General features: G+C 40.0%; 1 protein-coding gene and 1 long non-coding RNA gene across 5 annotated transcripts in view; one reads left to right on the top strand and one right to left on the bottom strand.

Annotated features, from left to right (window-relative positions):
* Positions 1 to 463: 463 nt before the first annotated feature.
* Positions 464 to 16,406, bottom strand: part of mettl24 (methyltransferase like 24) — a 54,953-nt gene continuing 39,010 nt past the window's right edge. For 2 of the 4 annotated variants that reach the window (XM_057822620.1, XM_057822619.1), the window contains exons 3-6: positions 13,703 to 13,801; positions 10,419 to 10,534; positions 6,379 to 6,598; positions 465 to 4,796 (exon numbers count right to left, since the gene is read on the bottom strand). In XM_057822620.1, coding sequence (XP_057678603.1) covers positions 4,476 to 4,796; positions 6,379 to 6,598; positions 10,419 to 10,525 — 648 coding nt within the window. In that variant the 5' untranslated portion in view covers positions 10,526 to 10,534; positions 13,703 to 13,801 and the 3' untranslated portion in view covers positions 465 to 4,475. The other 2 variants (XM_057822621.1, XM_057822618.1) reach the window with 2 other exon arrangements.
* Positions 2,048 to 16,341, top strand: LOC130907480 (uncharacterized). Its single transcript, XR_009061484.1, has 4 exons — positions 2,048 to 2,872; positions 3,743 to 3,831; positions 13,241 to 13,314; positions 14,049 to 16,341. It is a non-coding gene; the product is annotated as an uncharacterized LOC130907480 (long non-coding RNA).

The following is a 16,406-nucleotide window of genomic DNA, read 5'->3' as shown; positions in this document are numbered from 1 at the left end:
GATTATTAATGTTAACGAGCAGAAAAACACGTTGTAAATAGGAGGAATGTACGTAGCCGTAACAGGGAAACATGATGTGTTGACGGACAATTGGGCGGCACCAGTCCGGAGGAAGGAGTTGTGACGTCACGTGGGTAGGGTCTATACTCGTCATGTTAATGCATTAGCACTTCGTAAATTCCTTCTATTATGGCGTGTTTTTCTGCTCGTTAATATTAATAATCAAAATGGTGAAGTCGTGTGTGGCGGTCGGTTGCAAAAACAGAGAAGATAGACGGAGAGACTTGAAGTTTTACCGTATTCCGAGAGACCCGAAGAGGAGCCGAGATTGACTGCTGCAATTTGACGAGAAAACTGGGCTCCAAACGACTACCACAGATTATGTTGTAGTCATTTTATATCTGGTAAAATGCATTTAATATATATTTAGAGGGTTTTGGGCTGACAACCACAATTAAGATCATTGCTAGGCTAATCGCCGACAACATACACTCAGACGTTGTGAATGAACTACCTGAAAATATACAGTTATAAGGGGATAATCAGACAGTTGTCATACAATTAATTTACAATTTCACTATTGAGGTCAAAATCCAAAAAATAAATTCAACTAGGGACAATCTGGAGTAATGCTATCGCACTTCATATTTATTACATATTATATATGTATGTAGTGAGAGTGCTATCGCTAAACCATATAAACATTAAAAGCCCTAGCTCCATTGACAAATGACATGAAATACATTAGACTTGACAGTGGATGTTAGCAAGAACAAAAGATTTTGAATTGAAAATTTCGTAACTCACCTTCCGAGCACAAGATTCCTGCCGAATTTTCGTGTACGAGGACCTGTTTCACCCAACCAGCAACGTAGCATTTATAAGCCTTCAAGGTCTTAAAGTTTTTCAAACGTTTGTGAGAATAGGCTGATTTTGTGTGGACAAGATAGTTGTAAATATCAGGATAGCAGATGTCAGGCGAAGCCTGCGGGTCGAAAAACATCGATTTAGGCATCAAATACGGATCTGGCGAATGGATAAACTGAAGCTTTTCCACGTAACGCCTTTTATGCAACGCATCCAATGAGTTTACAGCGTCAGATAACACCGGGGCTTCCATGAATTGCTCTATAACTTGCTCGACTAATTGAAAACAATGAGAATAGATCTAAAAAATAGGTACAATATGGCGGCCGGAAACAGCGACACGCCCATTTTGTGACGTAGGTGACTAGGGTCTATAGGGAATGGGACGTACTACGTCATTGTTTGGACCAGTGGCGCCTCCAGAAATTTTTCATAGGGGTGGCCAGATGGGGCCACTTGAAATCTTGAGGGTGGCCAAAACTAAAAGCCATAATTTCAGGTTTTCATTATATTATTGTAGTAAAAAGGTCAGGGGAAAACTATCAGAAAGACTTAAGGACACGGCTACTGATATACTTTGGTGTATTGTGTAATATTTGATGTTACTAATGATTTAATGAGCATAGTCCATAACTGTCCAGTCAACATTTTTAGTTCCACAACAATTCGGTTTTATTGTGTTATGTATATATTAGGCATAAGGTGTACATTTAACTAGGGCTGTCAAGCGATTAAAAATTTTAATCGAGTTAATCACAGCTTAAAAATTAATTAATCATGATTAATCGCAATTCAAACCATCTCTAAAATATGCCATATTTTTCTGTAAATTATTGTTGGAATGGAAAGATAAGACGGATATATTACTTAAGACAAGCTGGATATATAACTTTAACATGCTGTACATAAGTACTGTATTTGTTTATTATAACAATAGATCCACAAGATGGCATTAACTTTATTAACATTCTTTCTGTGACAGGGATTCACGGATAGAAAGACTTGTAATTCTTAAAGGATAAATATGAGGTTATATATTGTGACTAAATATTGCCATCTAGTGTATTTGTTGAGCTTTCAGTCAATGATACGGTAGCGACTTAACCGTTCTGCCCAAATGCATGATGGGAAGTGGTGCAACCATGAATGTGTGTGGTGGCTGCAAAGGCTGTATCTCCTCTGCGTTCGGTACACTACAGGGTGTTAAGAAAAAGATCAACTCCTGTCATTCTTCCCCACGTCGCTTCCCACAATATTTATAGTTGCTGTGGGAGAGATGACAAAGCTTTTGCCAATTAAAAGCACGGCCCCAATGAATGCTTGTATCTACTCCACTCTGCCTCTTATCTCTGTATATAAGTAAAACTGCACCATTGTAGGCTGTTTGCGGCAATGCATGAATGAGTCGTACCGCGAATGCGTTAATTGCGATAAATATTTTCACGTGATTAATTTTAAAAAATTAATTAGCACCCGTTAACGTGATAAATTTGACAGCCCTACATTTAACAAAACAAAATAAATGCATTCAATTGGGAAGAAATGCATAACTGATGCTACAACAATCTAACGATATACTGGCAAGCGGGGTGGCCAGTGGGGTGGCCAACCAATTTATAGGGGTGGCCGTGGCCACCCCTGGCCACCCCCTGGTGGCGCCACTGGTTAGGACGCGCCTCCATGCTGGTAATATGATTCACTTCCGGTCCGGCAGACTCAATGCGGATTGTAACGTGTGGTAGTGCTAAGCTAACTCCTTCGGTGTTTTAGAAAGAAAATATGGGTGCTTATTGTTGCGTTACCGGGTGCAACAGCGTCTCCTACGACAAAAAAAAAAGGGGTTAGGAAAAATGGACTCACTTTTCACCGTTTTCCTGCATGGAGGACCAAATATCAGATCACGAAGGTACGACGGATGGCTGGATTGCAGCGGTTCGTCGGAAAAGCATCTCTTATGATCATTTTTCTGCTGGAATGAGAGTGTGTTCCTGTCATCTCTACTCTTGTAAGTTGAACGATTTATCCACTTTTGGTTTCAATACGTTTTTGTTTTTTTACACCGTTGTGTAAATCTGCCTCGGTAGCAATGCTCGCCTACTACGACTCACCTACCTGTTGTGTTCCTTGGTAAACCTGCTGACAACACATCCCGATTGGTCACCATCTCTCTTCTTGGATCATTTGACAAAGAAAAATTGTTCAAAGGAGTGGTTCCATTTGTCCTGTGTCGGACTCAAACAAGCCCCTGCAGCAGACGCCATCTGGGTCTGCCCTTCTTGTCGATAAACTGCGGGCTTTTAACTTGTGAAAATGCAAGAACTTTAATGCACATATTTATTCTGCCTGGCTATTTAACTAAGGCCAGTGAAGTGTTTTTTTTTAACCACTTTGACAAAGACACGTTTCATTGTAATGTTGAATTTATATATTCTATTATTATTTTTAATTTATAATATTCTTATTTGCACTAATGTAGACTATAGACTGTCAATTCAAATAGTGTTGGAAAAGTTGCAATACCTAAAATAGAAACGCAAGAACTGTAAAGTACATATTTATACACCTTTATTTACCTAAGGCCACTGGATGTTTTTTAACTGCTTTGAAAAATACAGGTTTTGTTGTGATCTTGTATTTATATAGTATATAGCTTTTTATAATGTATTATGTATTATAATATTTGCTGCCCCCTGCCAGAGTGTGGGCCATTTTGTACTAAAGGGATTTTAAACTGTCAGTTCAAATACTGTGTTGGAGACTAGTACTTGCAATACTTGAAATGGAAATGCAAGAACTTTAAAGCACATATTTATTCTGTCTGGCAATTTACCCAAGGCCAGTAAATAGTGTTTTATGCTACGGTCATAATGTGCAGGCAAAAGCCAGGCGATCCGTACGTGACCCCTGGCGGACTTCCTTTGCCGCTCTGCCGGAGTGTTGCTGGCTTCCCACTCATTTGTCACGGTAAGCAATTTTCATTGCTAAGGGACACTTGGTTGTGCTGTAACGTAGCGCGGGGATTCTGGGGTTGACAAACTCAAATCTAGCGTCATCGTTGACATTTGTTGATACTTGTTTGTTTGCTCTTGTGGGATTGTAATCAATAAATCTAATTTATTCTCCATTTTCTAATCAATAAACATCGTCTATTGAGCAAAAGTGTGCCTGTTACTGATTCACCGCGAACCTGGAAATTTCGGAAAACATTAGTGGCGTCAAGGACATGTCGTATTACTTGATAAACTGATTGGGATTTGTGTTATTTGGTAAATTGAATTATTGTGCTTTTTGATAAATTGAATTAAGTAATAACTGGGATTGTGCTGTTTGATAAATTGAATTGATTAATACTGGGATTGTGTTTTGATAAATTGAGCAAAAGTGTGCCTGTTACTGATTCACCGCGAACCTGGAAATTTCGGAAAACAGGCCATGAACTTTGGGTCGGATGACTAAGAAGTTGACCCGTAGCACAGCCAACATGAGGTAGCATACACAGCCTCTGGAGGTATATTAAGGTCATTACAGGCCAGGAGAAACACAGCTGGGTGAGAAGTAGGTTAACAAAAAGGTCAATACAAGCAGAGAGCTGAGCTTCAACCAGCACATTAGCCCCCAGTCCACCGCGTGTTCACCCATGCTAAGGTGTAGGCACTGCTAGCATTGAGGATGTTCTTGTGCAGAAAGATTTGTGGTAACGCCCGGTCACTGTGCACGTGGAAGAGCCGGAAGTTGGCGTGTTCCAGCTCCTTGAGCAAACTGAACCAAAATCGTACCACGGAAGGATCGTCTCCTGCTACTTCAAAACCTGCCCAATGGAGGTGAATCTCCAAAAGCAGTTGACCGACAAAGTCCAGAACTCCTTCCAGGATTAAATTCTCGAGGATCTTCCACTCGGCACTCTCCATGTCTGCTTTCAGTACGTCCACCTGAAATGAGAGAGCAAGAATTTCTACCACCACTTGGGGAAAACGCTTAACTGTGCTATTGATTGGTAGTTAATTTGTACTTTGCACTTTTCTTATCTAGATGATGGATTGAGTCTGACAAGGCTTAACTATAGCGGCAGGAACCTTTAGGTCTGGAATCATGAATCACCTGAGGTTTTTCAGGTTGTCTTCTAAGGCTATTCGATTGGTGATAAGCGTTTAGCCATCAATCCAGTGTTAAGACGAGCACATATTGTAGCGTCTACAAGGACAAAACCAACTTGGTGATAATGTACACTCAGCAGGAAAACAGTGCATTATTTTCAATTAATTATATTATTAATTATCGCGTTAACGGGCGGTAATTAATTATTTTAATTAATCACGTTAAAATATTTGACGCAATTAACATACATTCCCCGCTCAGACAGATTTAAATGACAGTACAGTGAATGCCCACTTGTTAATTGTGTTTTGTGGAGTTTTGCTGCCCTCTGCTGGCGCTTGGGTGCGACTGATTTTATAGGCTTCAGCACCCATGAGCATTGTGTAAGTAATTATTGACATCAAAAATGGGCGGCTACTAGTTTATTTTTTGATTGAAAATTTTACAAATTTTATTAAAACGAAAACATTAAGAGGGGTTTTAATGTAAAATTTCTATAACTTGTACGAACATTTATCTTTTAAGAACGACAAGTCTTTCTATCCATGGATCGCTTTACCAGAATGTTAATAATGTTAATGCCATCTTGTTGATTCATTGTTATAATAAACAAATACAGTCCTTATGTACCGCATGTTGAATATATATATCCATCTTGGGTATTATCTTTCCATTCAAACAATAATTTACAGAAAAATATGGCATATTTTATAGATGGTTTGAATTGTGATTAATTGCGATTAATTACGATTAGTTTTTAAGCTGTAATTAACTCGATTAAAAATTTTAATCGTTTGACAGCCCTAATTTTAATGTTTTTAAGCACTTCAAATGTAATGATTATGATGTTTTAAACACATTATTGTACCACCGAATTAATTTTAAACAAGAATAAAGTAGAAAAATGTTTGTCTTTATTAAATGCTTCATTGAGTGAGTCCACTCAAATCCGCTCAAGTTGCTCACTTATACACAATGAGTTGCCAAAGCAACTGTTTAACATGCTAAACGATCATTGACGCATGCGGCACTTTGAAGCTTCGGCTTCCAAGTATCTCTCACAAGATCAAACCTTAACGTCTGTCAATCATTGTTAACTTTAATAAGCAACTCTAGTGCACTGCCTGACCAAGAAAAGCAGCAGGAAGGAAAGTGAGACTACGTGATCGGATCGGGATGGCTCATTTGTATTTATTCAATTTTTAATTGAAAAAAATCTGCGGCCTCCGGTATGGCTCTTCCTGGCGGTTAGAAGCTAGCCGGCCTTCTTCATTCCTTCCTCCGTGGCGGCGATTACTCGATTATTCAAACTAACTAGTTGATAGATTAATCGACTACTAAAATAATCGATAGCTGCAACTCCACAAGACTCAAATTTTTGGCTACTTTACCAACCTCTGTTCGTAAATTTGTTACCTGTCTGTGACCAAAGTCGTTGAGAATGGTGGCCAGTTTTTTGGTGTTCTGACGCTGCGCGATGACAGCAGGGTGGGGATCCCTCCAGTCTACGGATAAGCGGTGGAGCCACATTTCACTGCGTTGCTGGTGCAGCTCTTTCAAACTGGGGTCAAAGATGTGGACCTTGCAGCCAGATGTCGCTAGGTACTGTTCAACGTTACGAGTATTTGGCCCCAACCTAGAAGGAAAATAGTTAAGTCGTTGAGGTTAAGACTGCTTTAAGCGTACCCTGCTTCGCTTGTGAATGCAACCGGATCACGGTGCGCTTTTGCAACTTTATGTGTAGCGTCACAGCCTGGAGATGTGATGCTACGCGCAGGGCATCCTTAGAAGCGGGAGTACATCGCACGCTATTCAAATTGGCAAGATGACAGGAAAAATAACCTGGCCAAATGTTGTTGTGCTGTGTTAAGCAGTTGCATTTGATACACAGACACACTCGGGTTCAAATGTGGCAGTTGTGTTTTGCATGCTGTTCCTGAACGAACCGTGTGAGAATGGCAGTGGCCAAGACAGGCAAAGCCTCTCGGGCGGCCGTTTCGTAAGTCTCACTCTCCTGGAAGTGACGGTAATTTGACCGTCCAAAAAGTCACGAAAGTGAGCGTGATCACGTGCCTGTGTGACTTGGGGTACCACACGGTTCCACTTCGTGGTTTCATTTTCCTCTTATGCATTTTTTATATACTCCAGTTTGCTCGACATAGAATTGGGAGGGAGTGTCCCCAGCGGCAACTTAATTTATGCTACGTTACGTGCAGCGTCACGGCACCACTGTTTATGTTGCCTTCCACCCTGCAGATCTCTCAGGGTGCAGACAATTAAAAAACCGTGTGGCATTTGCCAAGGCCCACAGCCTGTCAAAAGGATGGATGCTGGAAAAGTGGCAAAAAGTGGATTTTTCAGATGAATCTTCCATTGAATTGCACCACAGTCGCCGCAAATATTGCAGGAGACCTACTGGACCCGCATGGATCCAAGATTCACTCAGAAAACAGTGAAGTTTGGTGGTAGCAAAATCATGGTCTGGGGTTACATTAGGTATGGGCGTGTGCGATAGATCTGCAGAGTGGAAGGCAACATACAGTGGGGCAAATAAATATTTAGTCAACCACTAAGCGTGCAAGTTCTCCCACTTGAAAATATCAGAGAGGCCTGTAATTGTCAACATGGGTAAACCTAAACCATGAGAGACAGAATGTGGAAAAAAACCCAGAAAATCCCATTGTTTGATTTTTAAAGAATTTATTTGCAAATCATGGTGGAAAATAAGTATTTTGGTCAATACCAAAAGTTCATCTCAATATTTTGGTATGTACCCTTTGTTGGCAATAACGGAGGCCAAACGTTTTCTTTAACTCGTCACAAGCTTTTCACACACTGTTGCTGGTATTTTGGCCCATTCCTCCGTGCAGATTTCCTCTAGAGCAGTGATGTTTTGGGGCTGTCGTTGGGCACCACGGACTTTCAACTCCCTCCACAGATTTTATATGGGGTTGAGATCTGGAGACTGGCTAAACCACTCCAGGACCTTGAAATGCTTCTTACGAAGCCACTCCTGTGTTGCTCTGGCTGTGTGTTTGGGATCATTGTCATGCTGAAAGACCTAAGCCACGTCTCATCTTCAATGCCCTTGCTGATGGAAGGAAATTTTCACTCAAAATCTCTCGATACATGGCCCCATTCATTCTTTCCTTTACACAGATCAGTCGTCCTGGTCCCTTTGCAGAAAAACAGCCCCAAAGCATGATGTTTCCACCCCCATGCTTCACAGTGAGTATGGTGTTCTTCGGATGCAATTCAGTATTCTTTCTTCTCCAATCACGAGAACCTGTGTTTCTACCAAAAAGTTCTATTTTGGTTTCATCTGACCATAACACATTCTCCCAGTCCTCTTCTGGATCATCCAAATGCTCTCTAGCGAACCGCAGACGGGCCTGGACGTGTACTGGCTTCAGCAGGGGGACACGTCTAGCAGTGCAGGATTTGAGTCCCTGGCGGCGCATTGTGTTACTGATAGTAGCCTTTGATGCTGTGGTTCCAGCTCTCTGTAGGTCATTCACTAGGTCCCCCCGTGTGGTTCTGGGATTTTTACTCACCGTTCTTGTTATCATTTTTACGCCGCTGGGTGAGATCTCACATGGAGCCCCAGATCGAGGGAGATTATCAGTGGTCTTGTATGTCTTCCATTTTCTAATAGTTGCTCCCACAGTTGATTTCTTTACACCAAACATGTTACCTATTGCAGATTCAGTCTTCCCAGCCTGGTGCAGGTCTACAATTTTGTCTCTGGTGTCCATTGACAGCTCCTTTGGTCTTGGTCATAGTGGAGTTTGGAGTGTGACTGACTGAGGTTGTGGACAGGTGTCTTTTATTCCAATAATGAGTTAAAACAGATGCCATTAATAGAGGTAACGAGTGAAGCCTCGTTAGACCTCTTTGACAGCCAGAAATCTTGGTTGTTTGTAGGTGACCAAAAACTTATTTTCCACTCCAATTTGGAAATAAATACTTTAAAAATCAAACAATGTGATTTTCTTTTTTTTTCCCCCACATTCTGTCTCTCATGGTTGAGGTTTACCCATGTTGAGGCCTCTCTAATCTTTTCAAGTAGGAGAACTTGCACAATTGGTGGTTGACTAAATAGTTATTTGCCCCACCGTAAATAGTCTGAAATATCAACAAATCTTAGCTGCCTCTTACATTCCTAACCATAAAAAAGGACAAATTCTGCAGCAGGATGGTGCTCCATCGCATACTTCAATCTCTACCACAAATTTCTTCAAGGCAAAGAAGATCAAGATCCTCCTGGACTGGCCGGCCCAGTCACCAGACATGAACATCATAGAGCATGTCGGGGGTAGGATGAAAGAGGAAGCATGGAAGACGAAACCCAAAAATGTTGAAGAACTCTGGGAGGCCTGCAAGACTGCTTTCTTTGATGTTCCTGATGACTTCATCAATAAATTGTATGAATCCTTGCCGAACTGCATGGATGCAGTCCTTCAAGCCAATGGAAGTCATACAAAATATTAAATTAGGATCTCACAGCACCACTACTTAATTCGCTTATGTTATGTAACATATTTTTGTATTTGAAGTACATTTTTTGTTCAATTTTCTACTTTCTGTAGGTGACAAAACTTTTGTCTTGCCAAAATTTGACCTTTATTTCTTCATTAAATGATAAATCGTTTTTCAGTGAAACAAATATGTTTTTGTACATTCAACATCATTTGGAGGGTCTTAGCTTTCATATGAGCCATTTCGGAAACCAATTGAATAATTAAAAGGTTATTAGCAATTGTTTCTACAAAATGGATAAGCGACAAGACTTTTGTCAGGGACTGTAGTACTTCTCCAACCGGACCCTGGTCCTTTTGGTCTAATATGATAGCGCCCTTAAAGGCACACCTACTCAATATTCTCTCAGAGTTCACATTTATACACTCCCTGTTCTTCAGAAGTTGAAACCCCTGTGGATCTGAGCAAAGTAAAGAAACCAGCAGGGTAGTGTCGAGCCAGAATAAACAAAGTCATTCATTAACTTAATGATCTCAAGAAGATGAACTGCCACAGCGTCCTGGTAGGATCTGATCTGAGTGGCTTGAGGGAGACGGATTCAGATTGAAGTATTATCTTCTCTCTAAATAAACTGTCACACGAAAAATTAAGAATTAGCGGTAAAGACAGATGCAGTGCGAAGATAGTCCCTCGGTGACCAATTAGTCACAGACAAAGGGTAGGATGTCAGGACTGAGTTTTCCGTGGAAAGCAACTATGGGAAGAAATCTGAGTAGAATGACATGAAAACAGCTGCATTTGAAAGTTTGATAGACTGTAACAGCATGACGCGCAGTACCTAACATTTTCATACATAACTTAAACCTCATGCGCAGCTGTTACTCATCACTACAAATGTATCTAACTCACTGGTCGGTATGTGTGTTTTCGCCTACATTACTGTACGAAAGCTCTGCTTTCAAATCAATATTGCTCACCCAAATGAATAGACCCGACAGTGCTTTTGTTGCATCTTGTGAGTCAGGCTGTACTTCGGGTCCAAACACACAGCCCAGCCTCCATCTGGGTCCACATGGGGGCTCATGCAGGATACCTGAACATATGAAGGTAGTATTGTAATACAGTGTATCACAAAAGTGATTACACACCTCTCATTTCTGCAGATATTTAAGTATATCTTTTCATGGGACAACACTGACAAAATGACACTTTGACACAATGAATAGTAGTCTGTGTGCAGCTTATACTAGTCCTTCTAAAAAAAATTAGCATATTGTAATAAAGTTAATTATTTTATGTAATGTACTGATAAACATTACACTTTCATATATTTTAGATTCATTACACACAACTGAAGTAGTTCAAGCCTTTTATTGTTTTAATTTGGGTTGTTCCGATCTTGTTTTTTTTGCTCCCGATCCGATCGTTTTAGTTTGAGTATCTGCCGATCCCGATATTTCCCGATCCGATTGCTTTTTTTTGCTCCCGATTCAATTCCAATCATTCCCGATAATTTTTCCCGATCATATACATTTTGGCAATGCATTAAGAAAAAAATGAATAAAACTCGGACGAATATATACATTCAACATACAGTACATAAGTACTGTATTTGTTTATTATGACAATAAATCCTCAAGATGGCATTTACATTATTAACATTCTTTCTTTGAGAGGGATCCACGGATAAAAAGACTTGTGACTTTGTATATTGTGACTAAATATTGTCATCTAGTGTATTTGTTTATCTTTCAGTAAATGATACTGTGGCCATGCCCAAATGCATGATGGGTGGATGTAACACGCCTTTAGCAACCATGACTGTGCATAGTGCTACCAATTGATATATCTTCTCTGCGTTGGGAAATAACATAGAGTGTTAAGAAAAAGATCAATTGCTACCTTGCTTCCCCACATTGCTTCCCACGATATTTCTAATCGTAGGGAGAGGGATTGTAAGGCTTAAGCCAATTAAAAAAAAGGCTCCTAAGGCTGCCAAAATTCACTCTACTCATTTTACGCTCTGTTTTAGCTCTCTATATAGGTAAAACGGCGCCATTACAGATTGTGCGCGACAATGCGTGAGTGGGTCGTGAAGCGCATGCATTAATTGCATTAAATATTTTAATGTGATACATTTTTTAAAAAATTAATTACCGCCGCTATCGGGATAAATTTGATAACCCTATCTTAAGCCTAAACTAAAGACTCTGGATGAGTGTAACATATTATGTCTGTAACGTTAAATACAATCAGAAAACGATTTAATTAAATATATATATATATTTAAAAAGGCATGTCCGATATTTTTTTGCCGATTCCGATACTTTGAAAATGACGTGATCAGACCCGATCGATCGGCAGACATCTCTTGTTTTAATATTCATGATTTTGGCAAAAAAGTCAAGAAAAACCAAAAATCTCTATCTTAAAAAATTAGCATATCATGAAAATGTACTCTGAAGAAGCTACTAACCTAATCATCTGAATCAACGAATTAACTCAAAACCCTTGGGAAAGATTCCCGGGGCTTTTAAAAACTCCCAGCCTGGTTCATTACTCAAAACCGCAATCATGGGCAAGACTACTGACCTGACAGCTGTCCAGAAGGCCATCATTGACACCCTCAAGCAAGAGGCTAAGACACAGAAAGAAATTTCTGAGTGAATAGGATGTTCCCAGAGTGCTGTATCAAGGCACCTCAGTGGGAAGTCTGCGGGAAGGAAAAAGTGTGGCGGGAAACGCTGCACAACCAGAAGAGGTGACCGCACCCTGAGAAAGATTGTGGAGAAGGGCCGATTCCAGACCTTGGGGGACCTGCAGAAACAGTGGACTGAGTCTGGAGTAGAAACATCCAGAGCCACCGTGCACAGGCGTCTGTGAAACAGCAGCAGAAGCGCCTGACCTGGGCTACAGAGAAGCAGCACTGAACCGTTATTAAGTGGTCCAAAGTACTTTTTTTGGATGAAAGCAAAATTTGCATGTCATTCGGAAATCAAGGTGCCAGAGTTTGGAGGAAGACTGGGGAGAAGGAAATGCCAAAATGCCTGAAGTCCAGTGTCAAGTACCCACAGTCAGTGATGGTCCGGGGTGCCATGTCAGCTGCTGGTGTTGGTCTACTGTGTTTTATCAAGGGCAGGGTCAATGCAGCTAGCTATCAGGAGATTTTGGAGCACTTCATGCTTCCATCTGCTGAAAAGCTTTATGGAGATGAAGATTTCATTTTTCAGCATGACCTGGCACCTGCTCACAGTGCCAAAACCACTGGTAAATGGTTTACTGACCATGGCATTACTGTGCTCAGTTGGCCTGCCAACTCTCCTGACCTGAACCCCATAGAGAATCTGTGGGATATTGTGAAGAGGACGTTGAGAGACACCAGACCCAACACTGTGGATGAGCTTAAGGCCGCTATGGAAGCTTCCTGGGCCTCCATAACACCTCAGCAGTGCCACAGGCTGATTGCCTCCATGCCACGCCGCATTGAAGCAGTCATTTCTGCAAAAGGATTTCTGGCCAAGTATTGAGTGCATAGCTGATATAATTAATTGAAGGTTGACTTGTTTGTATTAAAAAACACTTATTTTGTATTGTTTGGATGAAATATGCTGAGAATTCTGCACTGAACTCTTGGCGTCATCTTTGGTGGACGGCCACTCCTTGGGAAGGAAACAACAGTGCCAAACTCTCTCCATTTGTAGACAACTTCTGTGACTGTGGATTGATGAACATCCAGACTTTTAGAGATGGTTTTGTATCCTTTCCCAGCTTTATACAAATCAACAATCCTTGATTGCAGGTCTTCAGACTGCTCTTTTGACCGAGCCATGATGCACATCAGACAATGCTTCTCATCAAGACAATTCTTACCAGGTGTGTGTTTTATTGTGGACAGGGCAGCTATAAACCACTCATCATTGATTGGGCACACACTTGACTTAAATTGTTTGGTAAAAAATTGGTTTCAATTGCTCTTTAAGTCTCCCTAGGCAGGAGGTTCACTTACTTATTTTTCCCCCTTCTGTCTTTGTGTGCATGCTATCCTCATTAAAACATGAAAACCTATAAATGTTTGGGTGGTTTTAGTTAAAGCAGATACTGTTTTATCATCTGTGTGATTTTGACAAAGATCAGATCAAATTTGATGGTGATTTTATGCGGAAATGTGAGAAATTCCAAATGGTTCAGATACTTTTTCATACCAATGTAAGTAGGTCAGTCATTAGGTGAATTGATACATTTAGGGTAGTGTATGATTCACTTGTGGTGTTGTGATGTAACGAAGAAATCGTTTGGCTTCATCCTCCAGAGAGTGACTTTGTTTGGCCCAAGGCTGCAGCTCTATGCGCCACCGATGCACCTGCACATAAACACAGTACAGTATTTACAGACAGCTCATTAAGCATTCCAGAAATCCAGTTCAAGGATGCTAAAGTGAGCTAATGTAATTCTCACGCTTTAACCAACTTTGTTCATTGATAGAAGTAGGACTCAGTGTATTCAGTTTTTATTAATTCCTCACTTGCACAAACACAAGCTAAAATCTGTTCACTATTCGTCTCGCTTCAACCTTGAGGAAATGTGCACTCTGTGTACTCCTTCCACAGTCGTCCCTGACGGAGAAGCTTGGCTGTCAGTGTAGTCGGCGCAGGTTGGAACATGACAACTGATCACACGGCAGATATCTGGGACAATGGACTCAAAGGGAGGTGTTGCAGATGTTAATGGCATGACAGGACCTATTTGGGACAATGCAAACGTGGATTTTATCCTAATTTTGCCATAGGAAAAACCCGAACAAATTGTATTTTGAGGTCTGTTCATCTGGTTTGTATGCATTCATTCCATCATTTTAGCACTGTGACAAAATCAAAGTTGAGTGCAAGTGTTAAGTCAGGCAGCAACAAATCATCAACACCTCTGGAAGAGGGTAAGCCGTGTTAAACACAAACACAACTCACGTCCCTCACTAGGGTCTCGGTTGACTGGACTTAAGAAGCACTTTGAAACGAGTCCATCTTAAACACTGACGACATCCAAATGTTTGGGAGATTTTTCTTGTTGTGGTGCATGGCCTGGTGGAGCCGGCATGTCGGTGGAACATGCAGAAGGTTCCCAAACAAAGCGTAACTATACAACAGATGCTCCAAAAACAAGCTAGGAGACATTTTAGCGATAGCATTCTTGCTAATTTTCCGTCGCAAAAATGTAGATACTATAGAGTAGAGGTGTGTTGCTGCCCAGTTTTTATTGGCCCGAGGCAAATAATGAAAATAACACTGAAGCCTGAGTTCAGCCTACATTGTGTTGCACTTCTTAGCTTCAACTCTAGATGGAGCTGGTCACTTATTAGTTCAGGAGTCAAAACTAGGGATGCTTTTGCCTATTAATTAATCTAAAACAACTAGGGTTGTTCCGATCATGTTTTTTGCTCCCAATCCAATCCCGATTGTTTTAGTTTGAGTATCTGCTGATCCCGATATTTCCCGATCTGATTGCTTTTTTTTTTTTTGCTCCCGATTCAATTCCAATCATTCCCGATAATTTTTCCCGATCATATACATTTTGGCAATGCATTAAGAAAAAAATGAATAAAACTCGGATGAATATATACCTTCAACATACAGTACATAAGTACTGTATTTGTTTATTATGACAATAAATCCTCAAGATGGCATTTACATTATTAACATTCTTTCTGTGAGAGGGATCCACGGATAGAAAGACTTGTAACTCTTAAAGGATAAATGTGACTTTGTATATTGTGACTAAATATTGCCATCTAGTGTATTTGTTGAGCTTTCAGTAAATGATACTGTAGTCAGGCCCAAATGCATGATGGGAAGTGGAACCATGACTGTGCGTAGTGCTACCAATTGATATATCTTTGCGTTGGCAAATAACATAAGGTGTTAAGATAAAGATCAATTGCTACCTTGCTTCCCCACATTGCTTCCCATGATATTTCTAATCGTAGGGAGAGGGATTGTAAGGTTTTAGCCAATTAAAATAATGCTCCAAAGGCTGCCAAAATTCACTCTACTCATTTTACGCTGCCTTTTATCTCTAGGTAAAACGGCGCTATTACAGATTGAGCGCGACAATGCGTGAGTGGGTCGTGCAGCGCATGCATTAATTGCGTTAAATATTTTAACGTGATACATTTTTAAAAAATTTAATTACCGCTGTTATTAGGATAAATTTGATAACCCTACCTTAAGCCTAAACTAAAGACTCTGGAAGAGTGAAACATATGTCTGTAACGTTAAATACAATTAGAAAACGATTTAATTAAAAAAAATTAGGGGTGTCAAACGATTACAATTTTTAATCGAGTTACAGCTTAAAAATTAATTAATCGCAATTCAAACCATCTATAAAATATGCCATATTTTTCTGTAAATTATTGTTCGAATGGAAAGATAAGACACAAGATGGATATATACATTCAACATACGGTACATAAGTACTGTATTTCTTTATTATAACAATAAATCAACAAGATGGCATTACCATTATTAACATTCTGTTAAAGCAATCCATGGATAGAGAGACAAGTTATAGAAATTTTATATCAAAACCCCTCTTCATGTTTTCGTTTTAATAAAATTTGTCAAATTTTCAATCAAAAAATAAACTAGTAGCCCGCCATTGTTGATGTCAATAATTACTTACACAATGCTAATGGGTGCTGAAGCCTATAAAATCAGTCGCACCCAAGCGCCAACAGAGGGTGGCAAAACTCCGAAAAACACAACAAGTACACCTTTTACTGTGCTCTCATTTTAATCTGTTTGAGCGGGGCATTTGTGCGTTAATTGCGTCAAATATTTTAACGGGATTAATTAAAAAAAATTAATTACCGCTCATTAACGCGATAATTTTGACAGCCTTAAAAAACATATATATATATATATATATATATATATATATATATATATATATATATATTAAAAAAAGGCATG

The sequence above is a fragment of the Corythoichthys intestinalis genome, chromosome 19 (assembly GCF_030265065.1).
Source record: "Corythoichthys intestinalis isolate RoL2023-P3 chromosome 19, ASM3026506v1, whole genome shotgun sequence".
NCBI lineage: Eukaryota > Metazoa > Chordata > Actinopteri > Syngnathiformes > Syngnathidae > Corythoichthys > Corythoichthys intestinalis.
This window is presented reverse-complemented; position numbering and strand designations above follow the sequence as displayed.